Source organism: Gigantopelta aegis, chromosome 10, assembly GCF_016097555.1.
Source record: "Gigantopelta aegis isolate Gae_Host chromosome 10, Gae_host_genome, whole genome shotgun sequence".
Classification (NCBI taxonomy): Eukaryota; Metazoa; Mollusca; class Gastropoda; order Neomphalida; family Peltospiridae; genus Gigantopelta; species Gigantopelta aegis.
The window spans coordinates 38,999,102-39,023,560 of record NC_054708.1 but is presented as its reverse complement, the minus strand read 5'-3'; the positions used below and the strand labels follow the sequence as shown (position 1 = coordinate 39,023,560).

Below are 24,459 nucleotides of genomic sequence, written 5' to 3'. Positions count from 1 at the left end.
TAGCAACCCAATTAGGAATGATCACTAATAATAAATGCACCCCAATTAAAAGCAGATATTACATTTTGGGATTTAATACTCACATGGGGGCCATCTTGGAATTATTGTAATCTGGTTAATTTAAACACCACAGATGTATCAAATATTAATTATCTGATACAAAAGACATAAAAATAGCCTATAATATTATAAATATACCCCATATAAAATCCTGGATATTAGATGTTTTTGTTTTTGTATATATTTGTTGGCCATCTTGAATTTTTAAAGATAAATAATCAAAAGATCAGTTGGCAACATTTATTTTTGGATTCAGCCCCCATGAATTATGTAAAATCAAATGAGTTTCCATTTTTTAAATACCAAATACCATAAGGGTTGTTATTAAGCATGTTTTATAAATATGGTCAAATCTACTACAAAAAGGTACACAATGATACATTTAGAAACTGAAAATAAACAATGTTCCACTCATTATTTTACAATGTTACTTAGGTGGGTCCAAGGTTTAAAAAAACGTCTTAAATTGACTGGCCTAAAAGGGCTGCCACTCCCAGATTGGTTTAATAAAGAATGCGCAGTTCCACCTTTAGTCTCTTTGTACTGCATTATCTTTTACTTCAGAGACAACGCAAGTCCAGCAACATACATGTACCTTGGGTGTTCTAGCATTTTGTTTTCACCACCGGTATTAAAAATGAAATTTAATATGTATAATTTTGTAAAGTAATATTTTTATTTATAGTGAATTTCTGTTTCAATTGTTTTTGTTATTTGAGTTGCTATGGGTTTGAAATTTAATGACATGGTTTTAAATGAATTTTAACTTTATTCATTATGAAGTTAAATGCCAATTGATCTGTTTTCTTTTCACGCAAATGGACTATATGGTGAGCACATGGTTATTATTTTTAAAGAAAGTCTAGTTTTGATTTTGGCTCTTCAGTTAAAGTTCTATGTGATAATTGGAGGGCTAGTTGAATTTGAGAAGGGCCAGTAAGATTTTTCTTCAACTGGCCCTTTAGTAGTAGTAGTAACAGCAGTGCTCAGCAGCAGCAGTAGTCTAAGTAGCGATGGAAGTACCAGATACAACAAAAGTAGTAGCAGCAGCAGTACCAACTGCAGCAGTTACGAACACGTGATCAGTAACAGCAGCAGTTAAAGTAGCAGTAGTGGCAACAACAACGGTAGCAACAGCGGTAACAGCAACAGCGGCAACACTGGTAGTAGTAGTACTGGATATGGTGCGATTTTTTTCTGTCTTGATAAACACTTGTTTAATGATCTTTCGTTACACAAACTAGTTGGAAACAGGACATATTGGCGTCTGGAATGATTTTTTGTTTCCGCTAACCATACCTACCCGACCCTATTTTTTACCCATACCCTACATGTTTTTAGAAAATGAATGACCAAACATGTTTTCATGCATAAATATTTTATAATCATTGCAGTTGGGCCTAGGATCCTCACATTTGATATGAAGGTTGGTCATGACCGGTAGAGGAACCCTATCGATTTCAAGGTCGCTAGGTCAAAGTCACAGTGACCTTGGGCAGTTAAATGGGTTTTGATCAATAACTTGAGAAGGGTTGGACCTAGGATTCTCAAACTTGCAATGGATTAACAACAGTTATAGCATAAAAATAGACACTTGGCACAATGATAACACCACTATTTTTCACTAACTAATGGTGGTCTCCTTAATTTCTAACTTTGCCGCTGAATAAAATACAATTAGCAATTAAAATGAGTTTTGTGTTTTGTATACAGTTATTTCAGTGTACATGTATTTTGTACCAGTTACAACTGCTGATTTTCATGTAGTACTACAGATAAATATTATAATTATTGCCAATGAACATGTGGTTTTCAACCAAAGAAACTCTGCAATGAACTGGTAGCAGGAAGGAAATCTTTTATTTAACGACGCACTCAACACATTTAATTATGGTTATATGGCGTCAGGTGTATGGTTAAGGACCACACAGATATATAGAGAGTAAACCTGCTGTCGCCACTTCATGGGCTACTCTTTTTCGATTAGCAGCAAGGTAACTTTTATATGCACCATCCCACAGACAAGATAGTACATACCACAGCCTTTGTTACATTAGTTGTGGAGCACTGGCTGGAACGAGAAATAGCCAAATGGGGCCAACGACGGGGATCGATCCTAAACCAACCGCGCATCGAACAAGCACTTTACCACTGGGCTGCATCCCGCCCCTGAACTGGTAGCAGTGTGTGGCACTACCAGTATTCCTGTGCAGTCTCTAATCATATATAGAATGGTCCCAGTGTTCTGGATAAAAATATATAACTGTAAACTAAATAGTCAAAGGTGTTCTGATTTTTACTGATATGTTTTAGAAGTTGTCCATTAAACCAGGATGTGCGTCACTTGTTGGGGGATGGGGGGGGGGGGGACATGTCCGCCCCACTTTTTGGAGTAGGGGGACCGGCGTCCAAATGTCCCTCTTACTTTTTATGATGGAAAACAACCCCCGAAAATAGGTTTATTTTATTACAGCCAAAACATCATTGCATTACATTAAAAGCTAATATTATTGTTAAAGGGGAGGAAAAGTCAAATATGAGCTTTATGTGTTGGAAAGATGCATACCTGGACCACCAAAATATAATGACAGTTTAAACAAATTTAAAATGCATACTTTTAGAATTAATAAAAAAACCATGATTATTTCTGCTAACTGGGGCAAGCCATTTTGTTTCTTTCTCATCGCTTCCGGTACTCTAGCTTGGCAGGAAGTGACGTCGGCCCCTGTTAGATCCTTTATGCATGGCAGCATAGTGTAAACAAATGTAGTGATTTACTACAAGGCGTTTTGCTTTGATCAACCTGACTTGTAAAACAACATAAATGACTTGATATTATAATAAACTATTTAATTAAATATATTTCAATGTACATTAACAGAACAAAATGGGGTTATAGTATTTATTCCTCCAAAAAAAATCCAAAGAAACAAATGCATACTATTAGGCCTATTGGTCCGTTCAAGCACAAATGACTGCCCACGATAACCAAGTGATAATTTTTGTTTTCTTTTCAACATCACATGTCCTCAAACTAGAGCATATTCCCCTAAGGATAGTAGTCTGGCTCAAACATCCTAACAGCCAATGGGAAGGCCTAAATTTCTTTACTGCACACCCCAACCTGCTCTGGTCACGGGACTGTAACTTCCTTCTTTTTCCTTAATTCTTGTGGTTCGGATGTCTGTCTTTTTGCTCTGTCTTAATATGAGCCATCTGTCGTTTTCACTTGGTTTGTTTGAGACATTTATGTGTGGAATACATTTCTATATGTTGTACATTATTGTTGTACAATTATTTTGGTTTTAATCATTTTATTTAAAGAGTTGTTTCCAAATTTATTAATTGTCATGCTTGCCAGTCAACAGTGCCCAGTGTACAGACTCGTGTTATTTTCTTTATCATTACAGATTAGTTAACAATGTCAGATGTTAGTACTTTTCGTGTTGTGCAGTATTGTGTTAAATGCAAGAAAATCATGGCAGATGCCGACTCCATGAACTCTGTCCGGGTTGTCGATCGCCATGCGACATAAATTTGAGATGTATTCATTGCCTGCCTTTGGGACCAACAGAGTTCAATGCATATCTCCATGTCCTAGCCCAGCGGGCTAAGAAGGCCAAGTCTGTGATGGCTCCAGCTTCTGCCATAAAACCTTCCATTGCTGGTTCCGTGTCCGAGATCCAGACCAGCTGCTACGATTACCTCCGCAGACCAGCAATCCAGGGGTTTCCCCAGGGCCGTTCGGCATAGCGGCCCGACACGCCTTGGTCCGTAAAGTAAGCGCTTTGGCGGCGTGGAAGCTCCTTAACCTTCTGACTACTGCAGGCGAGATATCTCGCCCGATGTCACATCAATCGATATACTGTACACTGTATACAGTGCATTCCCCAATTCATATTTCCCGCTGTTTTGCACACGACACTCACCGGAAACGGAAATATAATTAAAGAAAAAAGATTTTTTTTCAAAATGGTGGTTTTTGTTTTGATTTTTTCAATTGAAAATACCTTGAAATTTTGAGTTCAAAAAGTGGTTTTCGGCAAGTATTTTCGCTTGACAACAATGGCGGCACGTCGCAGTAATTTTCAGGGATCGATAGCTGATTGTAACAGCTAATTTGATAATAAATTTGATCGTTTTACCAACAACGAAAATTACCAAATATTGCAATATGAATCGTAGTTCGGGTTTTAAAAAAAATTCTGGTCAGAAAACCACTGTTATCGGGAATAATGGACATAAACACTGGACAGCTGGCCACAAATGCCCATAAGTAAACGCAACTTTTTCAATTTTTTGCCTCCGATCTAAAATAATAAAAATTACAAAAAAAGACACGAAAATAATACTTACCGATTCATATATGAACTTTATTTCATGTATTTATGAAACATTTAAGTGAATATATGTGAGTAAAAATTATAAACTTGTACCCACTCGGCGTGGTTTTTGTTAAAAATTAATCCAGTAGTCTAAAGGTTAAATCAATTGCCCCTATACCTTGATTATCAATTACCACAAGTACGAGCATGGCAGTCGATTACCTTTTGCAAACAACTTGTGTACCAGTATATCAAGCACACCTAATCACTATGATAGGTAAAACATTTCCTAAATACCTAACAATGGACCAGTTGTTTGCTCACAATTGGTGTTTGATAATTTTACCACATCTACTGTGACCGCTAATCTGCCAGGAAGGCTTTACGCGTAACGGGATTCCCGTGTCGAGCAATCAAGCTTCAAGACCAATCAAAGAAGATGCCCATTGACATAATCAACTGTACCATTTAACTGAATAAACAATAGGTGAAGCACTTTTTAAAAGTACAGTTAAGTTGGCAATCAATTGTTTCTATCCTGACACCCCTTCCCAAAACACACACACTGAAAACATCGATCTGTGTACGTCCGCCCATTCGACATCAAAGGAAATGGACCTCAGCGAATACAAAACTTTGATAAAAACTGGGTTATTATATTCAATACCAATCTTTTTTATACCAGTTAATTTGTAACTAATTATTTTTACTTCCTGTCATTTGTTTATTCAGTAATTCTTAAAAGATTAGACACTTTTTTACTTTAGGGATATGACCGCGTATAACCCACCTTCCCCCACACACGCACACCTCCAGGGAAGTTGTTTTTAGCATTACAACTGCCAAATAATATTCACACCGCCTTTATAAAAACGAAACTACTTTTATCAGCCGGCGATATCACAGCGATCGATTTGATTGAACAAAATAGAAAATAAAAAGGTCAGAGCAGTGTTATTCTACATATGGGGATCCTATTAAAAAAAAAAAACCCCAGATATTTGAGATAACTTGAAATTTTTATTAAAATATAATATTAAAACTAATCGATTCACCAAAATGAATGCCTGTGAATGACATGCAGACTAACATTATCGCCGATTCAGTTACATAAAATACATCGTACCAATCTTTTTTTTGTACCAGATACTGAGGGGCTGAATAAGGGGTAGTCAACCATAGTCAACTAACACGCAAAAAAGATATACGGTAACCAAGCTTTCAAATGTCTTTAGTGGATTTTTTTTCTGATTTACTTGGAAGGATGAGGGAGGATTGAGGGAGGGGGGTTGTCGGAGTCTCTCAGCCGCCAACCTTTAAATTTCACCCAACGAGAACACTGAAGATTTTAACAGAATGCTGACATAATAAACATAAAATAATAATAATAATAATAAAATAATATAAATTAAATAAAAATAATTAAAGAAATATAAAATAAATAATTTTAATTTAAAAATAAAATGAAACATGATTAGCTGGATTGAAGGCAAACACTTAATTGTTTTCAACCCACTACTCCACTGATTTTGGCTTGATTTGTGTTATGCTGATGCTATAAATGTAAGCTCCTTAAAAAATCCTGGGGAAAGGCCTGCAATCACCTACAGCTTCCGTCACAGCGCCTGCTGCAACTGTGCCTATGGGCGATATGGTATCTGTGGCCCACGGGACTACTGTGAGATATTGAAGAATATCCTACCGAGTATGCTTCAAGAGTAAATCTCTCTACATGGTCTTCGACATGCAGCCAGTTGCGGGAATTCATCATGGGTTTTCACTTGCTGTCATCTGTTCAAAGTTACAAGCATTACACTGGACCGGTCAACTGTTGGCACTGTTTTGGGATTCTGTGAAGAGTACTGTGGACTGTTTAATTGTTTGTTTCTTGATCAGTACAATTATCAAGATATTCAGCAGGTCAATCACTACATCCATTGGTGCTTGAAGTCTGCAAGACATTTGCCACTTCAGCTGATTCTGGAAGTTGTCAGTGTTAGGTTCATTGAGATTTATTATTCTGACAGCTGCTTCCTGGAATTTTCAAAAGATTGGTACTTCGGCGGCCGGTGACAGACACTCAACGCATCAGGCGCTGTGACGGAAGCTGTAGGTGATTGCAGGCCTTTCCCCAGCCTTCGGTATTTGCGTTGTTTAACATCAATGTATATCGGGAATATAGCGTAGCGGGCTGCTCAGGCTTAGGTAGCTCTTGGCTGTTTACCAGGATCACTGTCCCGATGTCCTGGTTACTGCATTGCTAAACAACTATCTCATGAAGTGCCAGAGCAAGATTAAGTTAGCTGTTCATGTCGACTTCATACATCAGTTCTTGCAATGTCTCCACTTTTGGCAAAGCCTGTGAGGTCTCTTGACATCAAAGCAAGACATGACACTCGGAGGCCATCTATGGATATGTCACCTACAAATCTTCCTGAATCCATTTATCATAACAACCCCAGACTAATGATCAGCCTTCCCAACAACCTCCAGTCCAGTCTCCAGTGGTGACAGATTCCATAGAACGTCTCTTTGCGGCCATTTTAAGCGAATCATCATCTATTCGTCGATGCATCACTGGAAGGTTGGGGAGCGCATGTCAATAATCAGACAACTTTGGGGTTGTGGTCTTCAAGTGAGGCAGGTCTTCACATCAGTGTATTAGAGCTGGCAGTTTTCAACAAAGTACGTCATTGGTGCTCTATGTTAATCCATGAGATTCATGGTAGCCACAGACAATGTGTCCCCCGCAGCATATATCAATTGGCAGGGTGGAACACATTCTAGCAGTTCGAGTTGGTAAACGCCATTCTGCTGCAGCTACAAGCACGTCACATTCCAGGGGTTTCGAATGTCCTGGCAGATACGATGTCCTGACCGTCCGCTCTGCAAGTCAAAGTGAATTCTCAATCCAGAAGCTTTCCAGTGGGTGTGCCAAAGGCTTTGGACACCAAACATTGACCTGTTCACGACACTCTTTAATTAAGCCAGCTTCGGGTGGACATTTCATCCGTTCTGTATCCGGAAGTTCTTGCTCTTGATGCATTGGCCATCAGTTGGGACAGTCGGGATGCTTATGCGTTCCCTCCACCAGTACTGCTTCCCAGAGTGTTCCAGTGGTTTCAAGATTGTCAATTACTCATCGCTCCTATGTGGCCAGGCAGAGTGGTTTCCCAACCTTGTACATCTTGCAGATATACGTCGAAACTGCACCATCCACATGTGTTCCAGCTACACTCTTGAACCTTATCTCCAAGGGTGTGACTATAGTGGTGATACTGAAGGTGCATCGGGCATCGACTGCTGCTGCATATGTCTGTTGGCTTTGCTTTCACTGATGGTGCATATGGCTTAATCTGAGACCTCAGACTATTCGTGTGGAGAAGCTACATCTCAGTCATCTATACTGTCCGTAATTCAGCCACCGGTTCCAAGTTGGTGGCGGTTCCCGAGAGCCTATGATTCATTAATCAGTGTGCTCTAGTGGTGTCGTTAAACAAAACAAACTTCTTCTTTATATCTGTCAAATTATTTTATTATTATTAATTGATTATCTTAAACCCACAAGTTTTTTTAATGACTGTGTTAATCATTTTACAAATATACAGTGGCACTTATTTTTAACAGTTCCATCTCCTTAGGTGCATTGCCTGTATTGGTTGGCATCTTGAAATAATTAAAATTAACTTGTATAGAAGAACTGAACATCGTATTCCATGACCCCTAAAACCAACGGTTAGATGCAAGAATTACATTTTAGTACTGAATAATAAGGAAGTTATTGTAATTTTCTCAATTTGGACCACCATATTACATGGCCCATTTAGTTAAATCTGAATTTTGATAGAACCATTGCCCTCCTTGGCTCATACATGGCTCATACAACCATAGGGTAAATGCAATAATTTGTGTTTATCTGTCAATTTATAAGCAAGCTATAGCCATTTCCCTGATTTGGCCACCATTTTGTCCGCCATCTTGGATTTTTCTTCAAGGGTGCCCAGGTGGCACCGAGTAGATTATTGATGTGCACCAAATTGTGCAGACTTTGAACCCAAATTGGCATTTGGCTATTCACATTTTTTTATTTTTTTTTATTATAATAATAATAATAAAATAAAATAAAAATTCTTATAATATGGAAATCTACCCTGATCATTTAGATAATGGATTAATCCATCATATACTTATTTAGCTGTTAGTGTCTATATAAGAAGGTGTTTACTTAGCTGAAATATATATTAGCTAACAAACAAGTAAATTAATATATACCATATTTTGGGAAAAGTATCCTCGGTGGATGATCTTGTAACCCCGCTAGTTAGGTACTATAAAATCCACCCTATTGAAATCTTAAGTGTCTCATTTTCCTAGAACTATCCCTAGCACTGATAGTGAGATTATTCACATATATATATTTCTTTTAAATCAAATCAAATCAAATCAAATCAAATCAAATCAAATCAAATCAAATCAAATCAAATAATAATAATAACAGTAATTTAATTCTTATAATTTGGAAATCTAGCCATATCATTTCGCTGGGTGAGTGCAAGAATGTTGTATATACAAAATTCCCATTTTGAGAAAACGAGCATTAAAAAATAATATGTAAAACATAAATCGTCATTTCTATTCTGTATATATGTTATGCCGTATTGTGATTAAATGATGGAAGGACATTACAGAAAAAAGTATTAGTGATTTGTATTGACATTTATTAGATGCCAAAAATTAACATTAAAACACATACAACAATTTTGCCCCAACAGCTTAGTGATGTACAGTATCAGCATCCACACAAAAAGTGTTGTAAATGTTTGGAAACATTGTCTATCAAACATGTTAATAGTTTGAAACATACACAAGTCTTTTTGTTATTTTTAAAACAGTTTTACTTTTCTTCTGTGTTGAGCCTAACTGAAATTATTTACGAAAAACACAGGGTTTTTTTGGCTGGGACAGACTATAGTTAGAGCCATAAATGCATAATGTTGTATCTACACAACAATAATATTAATTTGTTCTAAATTGGATTATTGTAATAAACAACATATTGCACTTTGCAGTAAATATTTTTCAGCAAGAATAAACAAAGTAAAAACTGTACCAACCTGAAAGTGTTGCTAAAACAGTTTCAAGAGTAACCAATTTGTTTTTACAAGTCGCAGAGCCATGACTTTTTGTATTCTTCTTTTGGTAGTTTCCTCCAAAATCTGAAGCAGCATACACTGATATAACACTTACAACACTTTCGCTCCGAGTCAACTACAATATATGCATTTACAACAGTTTAGCTGATTTCAAATTAAGCAACCAGACCTATTATATGAACATACAACATTTTTGCTCTGGAACATATAGGGTCCATTACATTGTAAAAATTAAGACCTTATTTATCAACATTTTGTAGATACTACATTTTTGCACTGACCCAGCGATTTGGATATTGGATTAATCCACCATATACATATTTAATTATTAGTGTCTACATAAGAAGGTGTTTACTTAGATAAAATATACAATAACTAACAAAGAAAGGAAATATTTTATTTAAAGACGCACTCAACACATTTTATTTATGGTTGTATGGTGTCAGACATATGGTTAAGGACCACACAGATTTTGAGAGGAAACCCGCTGTCGCCACTACATGGGCTACTCTTTCCGATTAGCAGCAGAGGATCTTTTATTTGCACTTCCCACAGGCAGGATAGCACAAACCATGGCCTTTGTTGAACCAGTTATGGAGCACTGGTCGGTCCAAATGGTTTACACCTACCCATTGAGCCTTGCGGAGTACTCACTCAGGGTTTGGAGTCAGTATCTGGATTAAAAATCCCATGCCTCAACTGGGATTCAGAGTTCAATGACCTATATAGTTGGAACTTGCTTAATGCTGGATTGAGTTCAGCCAGACCAAGCAGAAAAATGTCTGCTAGACTGGTTTAAGTGTTTCTCAGTAAACCGAATGGCCACATTGGGAACCAGTCAAATAGTTTGCGAATGTTAGCTGGCTGAACTTTGGATTGTAATTTACATCTTTTTTCCATCATGCCTGAGCCTTTTTTGGTGCCGAATGGCCTAATAAAAAAACAAAAACAAACCCTTTACCGATTTTGAAAGGGGGGCTTTTGGTCCTGACAGAAATTATGCTGTTATTAAGTAAAATTATGTGAATTCTATATCACATTAAATATATTCTGACACTTTGGTGTAATATAATTAAAAGATAAAGATTGAATTGGTGCGTCACTGCGGACTGACTACGCTGTATATGATAAATTGTTATCCCGTTACAACCCCAGTGTTCTTGACTGTGTACATGTTACTTACATGTACATGTCATTTACGTGTTAACTGTTACGTCACTTTCAGTCAACAAATATTACCACTGATACAAATGAATCTTACAGCATATTGGCAAATAAAACAAATAACAAACTCATCATTCAAATTTACTTACAATCCGGAGTTACAAATATGTTAACGGTAAAATTGCTTTGGAAAATGCCATGGAGTATAGGTTGTATAGTGCTATACAGCCTATACTCGTACGAAGTTACCAACCAGTGTTACCAACAAAGTGATCTATAAACTATACCATCTAGACACTTTGTTTTATGTCTTTTGTGTTGACAAGAAAACAATAAACAAAATGACAAGTTCACATTATTATTGTAACTAGATTCTATTCTTATGGGGACGAGATGTAGCCCAATGGTAAAGTGTTTGCTTGATGTGCGATCGATCCCTGTCGGTGGGCCCATTGGGCAATTTTTCGCTCCAACCAGTGCACCATGACTGGTATATCAAAAGCTGTGGTATGTGCTATCCTGTTTGTGGGATGGTGCATATAAAAGATCCCTTGCTGCTAATCGAAAAGAGTAGCCCATGAAGTGGTGACAGCGGGTTTCCTTCCTCAATATCTGTGTGGTCCCTTACCCATATGTCCAGCGCCATATAACCATAAATAAAATGTGTTAAGTGCATTTCCTTCCTTTCTTTACATTCTTACGCTGATGCACCCAGCATTCAGAAGATTTAATTAATTTTAATTGTACACTTTTTAAGAAGTTACCATGGATATGTGCACATTCTTTGCTCCTGTCTCTGCAAGTGTGTCAAAAATTATCACTAACAGCGCCAGCGATTCTTTTGTGATGGTAGGCCTACCACATTCGTCGGTGGCAACTGAAAAACTGGCAGACAAAACTGGTGAATTCAGGTGTGTAATGTGTATTGGCATGGGCATCACCCCCAACAGTTTTTCAATTTGTGTCCTAAATAGGTCTGCCTATGCCCTGTAGCTAAATATTAAAATCACAACACCTCCACCCACCCCATAATTTAATGTTGTTGAGACTGTCAAATTGTAGTGTTCAAATAAAGTTTTATAAGGGCATGTGTTCACCATTTTTTGAGTCGTTATAGTGCCCTCTGGCAAATCAAAACTTGGTTGCGAACAGGGTTGGGACATACATGTAGCCCAATGGTAATTAAAGTGCCTGTCTGATGCGTGATCCCGATCAGTGGACCCATTGAGCTATTTCTTGTTCCAGCCAGTGCACCATGACTGTTATATCAAAGGCTGTGGTATGTGCTATTCTGTCCGTCTGTGGGATGGTTCATATAAAAGATCCCTTGTTACTAATGGAAAAAATGTACAGGTTTCCTCTCTAAGACTATATGTCAAATTACCAAATGTTTGACATCCAGTAACCGACGATTAATAAATCAATGTGCTCTAGTGGCGTCATTAAACAAACAATAGTGAGAAACAAACTTTTGGTTAAGCACAACAATGACCCAACAGTGTTTAAACCATGTCATGATATGGGCATGGTTGACGATCAGCAAATTGTCAAGGATATAATTCAATGTGCTCTAGTAGTGGCATTAAAACACATTTTGGTTAATTAAGCACAACAATGACCCAACAGCGCTTGAACCATGTCATGGTGTGGGCATGGTTGATGATCAGCAAATTGCCAAGGAGTTTATCAACAGATGTTCTAACATTCACAGCTAGTCGACGGCTAGTGAAATGTTTTGGTCAAATATTGCAGTTAAGTATATTTTGTAAATATGAATATTCTGTCCCCACCCCAAGCCCCCAATGTTAAGTGTTTTTAAATTATATCTCCCTGTTTATAGATGACATATCTCATAATTACTATTATTTAGTAAAATTTTATCAGCTTAAATACATATAGAAGTAGGGCTAGTGAATTTTTAATCGTGGCTAGTACATTTTTAAAATCACTGATCCCATGGCTAGTTGTTTTTTATATGGCTTTCTTCAGCTGTATAGGCTTTTAAGCACTAACAAGTGATATGCTTTACTTGAAAACCGATATTGAGCACTGCATTGTATTAATATTGATTGGTCGTTACAAATGAAAGATCGTTTGCATCACAATTATAGTATCTAATGTTACACTTAAGTTGAAAATGAAACAATCATCTTTGTATAAATATACCTGTGCAAATTATAAAATTAGTTCAATGTTAATCTTCAGTAGTTTACAATGTATTTTAGTATAAATTACAAATTATCATGCAGTAATGTATTGTATTCCATACATGCGGCCAGAATGCACCAAAGACATTTTGAGTGAATGGTAAACAATGTTTGCTCAACAAAACTATTTGTCATAAACCGTCCCCCCCACGTTATTCATCAAATGATACCCATGTAAACCAGTATTTTTTTTATTTGCAAAAGCAAAGAGAAATACCAGTCATACATTGAAAGCTTGAATAAAAACTAGTGTGCATATGTCACAGTTATAAATTTTATTGTATTATTAAAAGGGTTTTCATATCACTCGGGTTATAAGGTAAAAAAAACTGCCAATTTTATTTATAATGCCAACCAACATACAGAATTATTTTTACGTGCGCCATTTGTTAAGTGTAACACGTGTTGTTTTTCACACTCGTTAGATTGAAATTGTCTGTGCTGTATGAGCGCGATTGCACTAGTGTACTTTGAAATGAAGGTCTGGGTGTGCTTATATATGTTAGGGGAAAATGTGCAGTTTAATCATAAAAGATTAATTCTGTTTAGACCTTTGAGTGGTGAAGAGGCTACATCCATTGGGACAACATTTGCAGCAGAAACCAACCGAAGAGATGAAGATGCAGAGATGTGAGTTTGAGAATATTTGTTTCTAAATTGTTATTCATATTTGTCAGTTGCAAGACAACTACAAAAGGCTTTGTCCTTTGTACAGTGTGCAGAAGAATCACCTGACTGACCATGACTTGCCCCATACCCTCTTCTATGCATTTTATTTATATATTAATTTATATTTTGATCTTTTAGTGTTCAGGCTAATTAGTGAAACCCATAATTTTTGGTGCATGCACATGTATGACGTAGATAAAAGTTTTTGGTATTTTGTTCTCTTTTTTTTTCCACTTGAATTTTATTCTGTTTGTGGAACAATATTTTAGGTTTCGGTATGTTGAAGAAGAGCTGGCCCGTCGAAAAGGTCTTTTGAAGAAAGAAGATGAAGACTATGTTAGGTGAGTGCATGGTGACAATGTGAATAAAAATCCTTTATTTTCATGTGCTTAAATATTTGTGGTTTTGGTAATAGCAGTGATAGAAATAAGCACAATTTTTCACTAGTCCACAAGTACGGCTAGAAATCTACTTCTCCACCAATATTTTTACTTGTCTAAATAAGCTGTTAGTTTATTATTACTACATAAGACACCTACTTAAAACAGTTAATTTTTTTTTTTTTTTTTTTAAATAAAACATTTGTGTGTCGATAGACAAACCTTTTCTTTGTCCTTTTTTACACACCCCCCCCCCCCCCACCTTTTTTTTTTTACTCTCCTCCCTCCAATGTAAGCTCGTTTCACCTATCATTCTTGACCCTCAGATCATTTAAAAATGTATGTGTATGTATGTAATAATATATATATATATATATATATATATATATATATATATTGTAAGCAACCCGGCTAACAAAAGGAACAAGTCAGGAATGGTAGAAAACATCAGTTCAGATTTATTTACTGCAGCAGATAAGCAGCCAAAATAACACAGCAACATCAACATCGTTATCCAGTAGATCCTGTCTGGTGTTTCAAGTGAGGCTGAGCTACATCTTAGCAAAAGTAGTGTAATAGGAATGCAGAATAGTTAACTATTTGTCAAAAGTAGTGTAATAGGAATGCAGACACAATCATAATTTCATTTCTTTTAAATACTTTAAACTGCTTGTAAACAGTGTCTATCTCCATTCCAACTGCCAGGCCTAAATAGTTAACTATTTGTCAAAAGTAGTGTAATAGGAATGCAGACACAAAACATAATTTCGTTTCGTTTAAATACTTTAAACTGCTTGTAAACAGTGTCTGTCTCCATTCCAACTGCCAGGCCTAAATAGTTAACTATTTGTCATAATGGTAATCTTCCATTTTCTTTTTATTATTATTTGAGATGTTATGACTTTAACACTGAAATGCAAAGTGATAAACAAATGTTCCTTCGCGCTTTTTATACTTTTCGTATGACGTCACATAATGTCATCTAACCAATCCTGTTACATAATTTGGCTTGACAATACACCAGATCGGATCTATTTCACAAAGAACATGCTAAATAACCTTATAAATAACGTGGGGCAGGTTCTGCCCCCAAAGGATCTAGTATCTACTATTACACAACATTCATGTGCACATTACTGCCCCAAAATCAAGTAAGTATTAGTTGTACAATTTATAGAACAAACATCGAGTCGGCCGTTCGACTTGCTTCAAACATTTACTATATTGCTACTTGTTTTTTTGTTTTTTTCATACAGTAAATACGAAGGGGCAAGCTCTGCCCCAAATGGAATTAGTAGGGCACACCAATAATCTCCATACAACAATTCATTTTACGATATACGTCTACATAAAACCATGCCCCATTATTTTGTGGTAATGTATCCAAAAGCCGTGCTATAAAAATAGACTACCAATTCCTATAAAAATCACCAGTAAACTCGTATAGCACATCGGAGCAACTCTACACATTATAAACAAATAACTTTGTCATTTAACATCATTTTCCTCCCTTTTAAAGCTAACAAATTAATTTATTTTTTACACATGTTGTATTTTCGACCCTGTGGCAACAACGCCAGTGAAGTCAATATGGCGGACATCGATGAATTCATCTGCGAATAGGCTCCAAAATAACATTAACTAAGGGAGATAACATAATTCTAGGTTATTTAGAGTACAGTGAAATCAGTACCAGCATGTACAGAGTAACAAGTTCATTGAAATATCATCTTATTAAGTAAAATAAATTTCCTCTTAGCTAAAGTGTCAAAATCAGCTGTTTGCTATTAACGTGTAAATCACGTGATTTCATACATTACTATAAATACTCATAATAATTAATGGACACACTAGTAGGGTCCATTACAACATGAATAGGGTTATGCAGTATATGACAACTCCTATACATAGCACATATTGTTTATATGCATAATATGAAATGTAAAACCGTTACCTTACCATTACACATAATCATGTTATAATTTTTTTATTGTTGTATATTGTAAGACGATGATTCAAGGCACCCCAACCTTGACATTGCCAGTGATCGTGGGGTAATAAAGGTTTAGAGAAAAAACCCAATAGTTTATTGAAGTGCAAGGACATTTTTTTGATTGCTCAAAATCAAACAGCATTATAAATTTGTACTTGTCCACAGGACAACCACTGAGGTACATTTTGCTTGTCCGAGTGGATTTTCACTTGTCAGGACAAGCGGATAAATTCTTATTTCAAATGCTGTAATAGTCCAGCTGTGAAATTTCATTTTGGGGTTGGAGTGTGCAAATTTTAGCACATAGTTGTTCTCTGCAGATTTTGACTCTGTAGGGGGTCTAGATCAATAATCCACCAGGTGCCCCCCAGGCACCCCTTAGAAATTTGAGAAATCCAAGATGGTGTCTATGATAAGCTGTCAGATTAGGAAATAGCTATATAACTTGCTTATTATTTTACAATGAACAATAATTCTTGCATCTGCCCCATGGCTTTATGGTCCAAGGAAGCTAATGATGTCATCACAGTTCAAATTTGATACATGAGTCACATAAATCTAAGATTGTCACCACTATGGCAGTGAAAAGTCCACTTAATGTATCAAATCTGAAATACATGTGGTAAATGCAAGAATTATTGTTCTGTATCAAGTACTAAGAACACCTTTTTGCACAATAAAACACAAATAAGATTATAAATCAGTGTTCTTTATTGGTGTTGTTAAGCAAAAACATTAAGTTTTAACTTTTAATCAAACTTTAACATATGAGTCTTGTTAGATGTAATCTAGCAAACAGTGTCAAGTTACCAGACATTTTCAGTTGGTAAGATATACATTTTTTTCTTTTACACATTTACATTTCTTATTCAGATGTGAAAATCCAGAAGATACATTGTATAAACTGCCAGAGCACCTTCAGGTGAAGTCTACCACTAAGCGCTCCGAGGACATGTTATCCAATCAGATGTTGTCTGGTATTCCAGAGGTGGACCTTGGTATTGAGTAAGTCATGTATATGGAGCCATTAGGAGTACCTTTGTTATTTTGAAATTTTATTATATTTAGGGTTTACGATCAGGTATGACATGTAAGTAATCAGGGGTTTCCCAAGGGCTGTTAGGCATAGCGGCCCGACACGCCTTGGTCCGTAAAGTAAGTGCTTTGACAGCGTCGAAGCTCCTTAAATCAATTGCCGCTATGCCTTGATTTGAAGTGCTTTAGAAAAACAATTATCACAAGTACGAGCATGGCAGTCGACTACCTCTTGCAAACAACTTGTGTACCAGTATATCAAGCACACCTAATCACTATGACAGGTAAAACACTTCCTAAATACCTAACAATGAATCAGTCATCTGCTCACAATTGGTGTTTAGTAATTTTACCACATCTACTGGGACCGGTAATCTGTCAGGAAGGCACTTACGCGTAACGGGATTCCCGTGCCGAGCAATCAATTGCAAGCTTCAAGGTCGATCAAAGAAGATGCCCATTGACAGAATCAACTGTTCTATTTAACTGAATAAATGATAGGTGAAGCACTTTTTAAAAGTACAGTTAAGTTGGCAAACAGTAATTTCTATCCTAACACCCGGCCCCTTCCCAAAACACACACTGAAAACATCCAGGGCTCGTGCTGTCGGTAGCCAATTTAGCCATTGGCTAATTAAAAATAATTGTGGCTAAAGTGGCAAAATTTTTGGTTAAGCCATTTTCTATCTTCTGATGTGAACAAACGGTGACATAATCTATCCGACACCTCAAACATAATAATAATACCAAATATTCAATTAGCATAATAGCGATCTCGCGACGGTGTTTCCAGAATACAACGTGGGCCTTATGATGTTTGCTTATTTTAATAATCAAGGTTATTAATTTTAATGGCATGCATTCGACATGTATGACAGCAATGTGACGGTGATTCAATGTCTAGAAGATCTGTAACTTGTTATTTTAACTTTGTAAAGTCTTTGAAACAAAGTAATAAAAACAAACCGACAGTGCATGTCAATTTGAATACACATGCCAGTTCAGGGCCGAAAGACATGTAGGCTATCCCAAGGGCTGAGTTCAGCCAGACCGAGCGAAAACAAAACGTTCACTACACGTTAAACCAAATGGACATGACGACACCAATCAAATAGTTCGCAAACCTTAGGAAGAACGTTCATTGGCTGAACTGAGGAAAGCTCTCGGTGCGAATATACGTCACGCTTCAGAGTCAGCTGACACCCACGTGTCAAGAGACATCATTGCTGACATTAAACAATACGATTATACAGAAGTAAATCTTGATGTAAATTTGTAGAAAAACAATAGTTGTTTGCATCAATGAATACCTAACTGCAGTTTTGGTTATTTCCATTGTCTTTGTTAATTTTGTACCTGTGGTCCAGAGCACGCATGCAGATCACGATTGCGGGAAATGAACATGCAGTTTTTATACAAATTGCAGTTAAACGTACACTGAATTAGTTTACAATAATCATATTTGTTAGATAATGTAAGATATATATTTGTAAAACTGAGGTGACATTTAATAAGTTAGCTGGATTTTAAAAAGACCGCAAATTTTAATTTTATAAACGGTTTTTTTAGGTATTTTACAAGCAGAAATCACATCAAACATTTAATACGATGCTGAAATCAACAGCAGCAACATGGCGCAAATTATGAAATTGTTAGGGGTGGGGAATTGATGAATTAATTATACAGTATTTATTTTGTTTCAAAGTTAATACATATGTCTTGATAAGAAATTTCTCAATTTACTGTTTCATTATGCATGTAGTAGTAAGTTCTAAACTTCCAAAGTTTGCACTTGTTTGACTAACTATTTGTTTCAGTTTGATTACTAGTATATGAAGTGTGAATGTGTCTGTCTGTTTGTACCCATATTTGGAGAGAGAAATAGAGTGTTATTGGGGCTTTTTATTAATTTTCCAAAATCTGATATCGTAAATTTGTGTTTAATACTAAAATCACATACTGAAAATATATTTGGCTTCTTATAGTGATATTGCCCTGAGATGGTCCCACCGGTCCAATCAAAAGTGATATTGCCCTTGGAGATTTAACCAATGAAAATAAAGATGAGCCAAAATTCTATCAAATTAATGAATAGGTAATGTAATGCAACGTCAACTGCTAATTCTAATGTAAACAACCACAAACTTGTGATAAAACGCTTTGCAGTCCTTCAACAAAAAGATAACATCTTTATTCATACTGAGTTTAATTCCGCAAATACGACAAAGACAAGGTCAGTAATCATCAAATTGTGTAAGGAATATCTCGCAGATTTAGAAACGTACATGATACATCAAAATGCAGTTGGAATCGGCACTATCAGGATTTTATGTTACAAATAAAAAATGCATTTGGATGTAATCAGTAACTGTTCAGTTTAAATGTATGTTCAGATTTATTATATTTTGTTTTTTATTTTGTTACAAATATGATTTGACACTCTTGCTGATCATAGTGTCTCTAATTTAATTTTTGTCTTGGTAATATTTCAACTCTTTATTTCTGCATTCCTCTGCGTGTATTATGACGTCATAGGTTTATGTGATGTCATTAAATCTCAATTTGCAGGAAATTAGCATATTTCGATTCTGATAAATAAAGCAGTAATGTACAATTTTATAATGTAATAAAACAATTATTGACCTTATTTCGGGCAATATCAGGTTTTATGGACCGAAATTTTTATATTGACCTCTGCTGTTGGTGTCACTAAATCCCATCAGTTTTAAGGCATTGCGGGAAATTATAAGCATTGGCTTATTTCGATTCTGATAAACAAAGCAGGAATGTACGAGTCTTATGGATAACATTATGTAATAAAACAATTATTGACTGTCATTGGGGGCAATATCATATTTTATGGACTGAAGATATTGATATTGATATTGACCTCGGCCATTGGTCTCGGTCAATATCAATTTCTTTGGTCCATAAACATGATATTGCTCTCAATGACGGTAAATAATTGATAAATAAAACAATATATCCATATATGTAGAATTAAAAAGGTATTACCAATTCTAAAAACATGTTTAGAACATATTAAGTTGTATAAACACCAAAAAACTTCCTCTTTTTTTTTATTAGCCCAGAAATGTCGATAGTTAGACTAAATATGTTCAAATTGATTGTACATTTTTTCCATAGAAAGAGAGAGGAGAAATAGAAGTGAGAAAGAAGAGAGGAGAGAGAGAAAGGAGAGAGAGAGAGAGAGAGAGAGAGAGAGAGAGAGAGAGAGAGAGAGGGGGAGGGAGGGAGGGAGGGAGGGAGGGAGAGCAAGAGAGAGAGATATGAAGTAAAACAGGACAGCAAGACAGTTTTAACATTAAAAAAGCCTACACGCACATACATGTACATTGCCTAGATACATGTAGATTAAAAATACCATGATAAAGATGGATGCATATTTTGCAGATATCAAATTTCTGTGCTACATTTCCATCACTGTCAAAATCTTCAATTATGAGTATTATACTAGTCTATATAGTAAAGTTTGTTTTATTTAACGACACCACTAGAGCACATTGATTTTTTTATCTTATCGGCTATTGGACGTCAAATATATGGTCATTCTGACACTGCTTTTTAGAGGAAACCTGCTGTCACCACATAGGCTACTCTTTTATGACAGGCAGCAAGGGATCTTTTATTTGTGCTTCCCACAGGCAGGATAGCACAAACCATGGTCTTTGTTGAACCAGTTATGGATCACTGGTCAGTGCAAGTAGTTTACACCTACCCATTAAGCCTTGCAGAGCACTCACTCAGGGTTTGGAGTCAGTATCTGGATTAAAAATCCCATGCCTCAACTGGGATCCGAACCCAGTACCTACCAGCCTGTAGACTGATGGCCTAACCACGATGCCACCGAGGCCAGTTTAGTCTATATAGATGCTCAGGGTTAAACATTTGAATCATCTGATTCTAAACATTTTCATAGAACTTTATCAACAGTGTTAGTATATAGAATTATGTGTCATATGCTGCCAACTGTATATGGATTAGTGTATATAAAACAACCCTTGCTATTTACTGAAAATAATAACCATTTTGTCAGTAACAGTGTATCCAAGTTTAAAACAAAAAACACAAACAAAAATGTTTTTTTACTAAAAGTTTTTTTTTAGTTGTTGGTTCCATTTTCTCATTACATGCAGTCAAGTTTTTTTAGGTGTCTTACCAGCCCCAAGTTCAGCCAGCAAACATTTGGCTAACATTCGTGAACTAATTGATTGGTTCCCAACGTGGCCATTTGGTTTACTGTGAAGCACATAAACCAATCTAGCGGATGTTTTTCTGCTCGGTCTTGCTGAACGCAACCCAGGTTACTTTTCAAAGATTGCTTATTCGTAAACAGCGCACGGGATATTTTTGCCGATGTATTTTGCGTATTGGTTCAATGTTTGTATGGATATTACTGAAGTACATTTCCGCTACCAACAAAAAGATTTATTGATTAATTCAAGGTTAGGAACATAATATCAGCGAATTAACATAGAAATGTTTGATGTATTACCAAAAGTGACACACTAGTGTCTATTGTTACTATGTAAGAACTGAACAAACATGTTCCATTTTGTTCTCTTCGTTGGCAATTTGGTTCATAGAAATAGATCAACCACCGCTTGACTCCAGGCCAGACTATTCTCGATAAACCTCTGTTTCGAACATGTACGGATTTGAATGTATGCTACACTTTTCAAGCCAGTTTAAACTGAAGCTTGATAACCAGACTATTTTATATTTTATTATTTTAATTGATTATTCAATTTAATAAATTTGTGGAATATATATATATATTTCACGCGAATCTAAATAGATTCTGATTTTTTGTGCGTACACGAATCGTATTTGGAGATTCGCGCAAATTTTTAGCCCTGATGCTATATAGTTTTCTGTTTAAATTTTCCAGCCTATATTAATGACACTTGATGTCACTGGGCCATACTCTACATTACAATCTGGTTGATTGAATGTTGTGTAAATACTATGTTTTATCAAACAATCCCTACATAGTTACACTTGGTGTCTTTAGAGGTTGATTGAATGTTGTGTAAATACTATGTTTTATCAAACAATCCCTACATAGTTACACTTGGTGTCTTTCAAGGTCGATTGAATGTTGTGTAAATACTATGTTTTATCAAACAATCCCTACATAGTTACACTTGGTGTCTTTCAAGGTTGATTGAATGTTGTGTAAATACTATGTTTTATCAAACAATCCCTACATAGTTACACTTTGTGTCTTTTGAACCTTGCATGTTGTGTATGTTTTGTCAACAATCCCTGCATAGTTACACTTTCGATTCTGCCCTTCTTTGCACAGAACAGAAACATATCCTGGCAGGCAGTGAATTTCTCCCTTTCAGGAAGAAAGTGAAGAAGTATGATACAAATAGGCGAAGTGAACATTTATTGATACATTTTGTAATGTTTCGGAAAGGCCTCAAATTAGACACACAGTTCTGATTCCTAGGTAAACTGGCAGTGTAACCCCCAGTGTATACAACTCTACAAACATTTTGATTGTCAATACATATTCAACGATACTTGCACCAGTTTCAGGACTACATTTGTGAGAGCAATGGAACTCCAGAGACCTCTTGGAATGCCAAGCACAAAACACAATTTCTGTCTTCTGAGCTAAAGGCAACTTACTTGTATTCCTCAATTGCAGCATGAGCTGCCTGCAATAGCAAGCATCAGTCAACTTGAAAACACCAGATGGCATACAACCTTGGATATTGTTTTAATATTTGTTATCAAAACACTTTCCCTTGGAGTGTTTTGTGTATGCTACCTTCCTTCATTCTTTGACTAGATAAGTATTTAAATTAGTGATAATGGTAACCTGATTCCAAAAGGTTCTCAATTCTTTTACAAAATATGTTGCTCTTAGTAAAATTCCCATGATATATACCAACCACAATATTAACATGTTTTGTGTGGCTTCCACCTCATAATGCTTAATGCAACATTGATTTACCACCTCTAAAAACTTAACATAATCACTGTTTACTATCTGGATCAAGTCAGTTCCATTAACAATAGTTAAAACATTTCTGTTAGACTATCTGCTCATATCAAATTCATCTGCAACGAGGCCTATTATAGACGTACCAATGAAAGTAAAAGAATATCTAGAAATTATGCTCAGTGATGCACGCAAACAGTGATTAGTCTTCAATTCATTTTTTGTCACAAATGGCTAATGTTTCAGCTTTTCATGTTCAGATTTTGTCATAAGATTTATTGTTATATATAGTCGCTCACCCTTGAATGCTACATAGCATAGAATGTTATAGGGTATACTGGTGCGATTAAAATTAATTTTTATCATAAAATAAAAGATAATGGTAGCTCCCGTATTATTTTTCTTTTCTTTTTTAAGTGGTTATACCACGATTCAAAATTACCCCATACATTTCTATCCCCCCCACCCCCCTCCCGCCCCGGAAGTGGTCGCTGGCGATGTTAGAGGCTAGATCCGGGGCAGGTGTGCCTGAACCCTAGTGGATAGGGGCACGTTAATAGAGTTGCCAGTTGCCAGTAGCATTGTTCTTCATCAAGTCAAAAGCAGTATTCACTGAAACTGCCTATGCAGTACATATGTTCCCAGCAAATGCATTTAATCAACATTGAATGAGGCTTACTATCATTACTATGGAATATAGTCATAATCCCTTTAAACGTTTGGCTTTGGAAACTCTTTATGATAACACATTGATGTTCTGCTGTATATTTTTAACAGCAGAATTTAGCCTTAACCCTGTTGTGACCTCTGGATTCCGGGCATCTTTTTCACTTTAACTTAGTGGTTTTTAGGAATTCATTCACAAATATTGTTGTCATAAATCTGATAAAAAATGCTGCCAATCTGAAAAGCTTCAAACCTATCAGGGTGCTCAGTTGGAAGAGAGGTTTTGTGCTTAATAAGTCAGTGTGTATGTGCTATAATACAGCTTGTCAAAGCAGAGCACCGTGGAATCACTAACTTAATAGCTCTGAAGTGCAATTCCCACATGAGATGCTCATAGAAGGCTAAGCAATGCATCTGTGTAACTGTAAGGCATCAAACATGCTGAAAACTCTTCATTTCTGTGGGGCAGACATTTGAATAAATCTTTCTAGAGATTGTTTAACTCTGCTAAAACTGGGCAATATACTAGGCTGTAAAATTTCATTTGGTACAAGTCTTTAACCATGCTGGGTTTTTTCTTTGGTTGGCTTTTTCCCCCAATAGTAAACTGACCAAGCTAGTCTCATAATACTTTTAGAGCTTCATGATATACTTGTACATGGTTGTACATCTTTACTTCAAGAACTCAACTACGTCTACAGCAATCATATACCCCATTACCTATGTACAAGCCTTGAAATCACCATCATAGAATGACTAACATTAAAAATGATTCTATTCTTAAGATAATAATGACAAAGCCATCGGTATGCTTTGTAAACTGTTTGATT

General features: G+C 36.0%; 1 protein-coding gene across 1 annotated transcript in view; it reads left to right on the top strand.

Annotated features, from left to right (window-relative positions):
• LOC121382698 (telomere length and silencing protein 1 homolog) overlaps positions 1 to 24,459 on the top strand; it is an 88,606-nt gene that overhangs the window by 33,019 nt on the left and 31,128 nt on the right. The window contains exons 4-6 of the mRNA XM_041512238.1: positions 13,459 to 13,539; positions 13,848 to 13,919; positions 16,825 to 16,956. Of these exons, the coding sequence (XP_041368172.1) occupies positions 13,459 to 13,539; positions 13,848 to 13,919; positions 16,825 to 16,956 (285 nt within the window). The remainder of the gene's footprint in view (positions 1 to 13,458; positions 13,540 to 13,847; positions 13,920 to 16,824; positions 16,957 to 24,459) is intronic.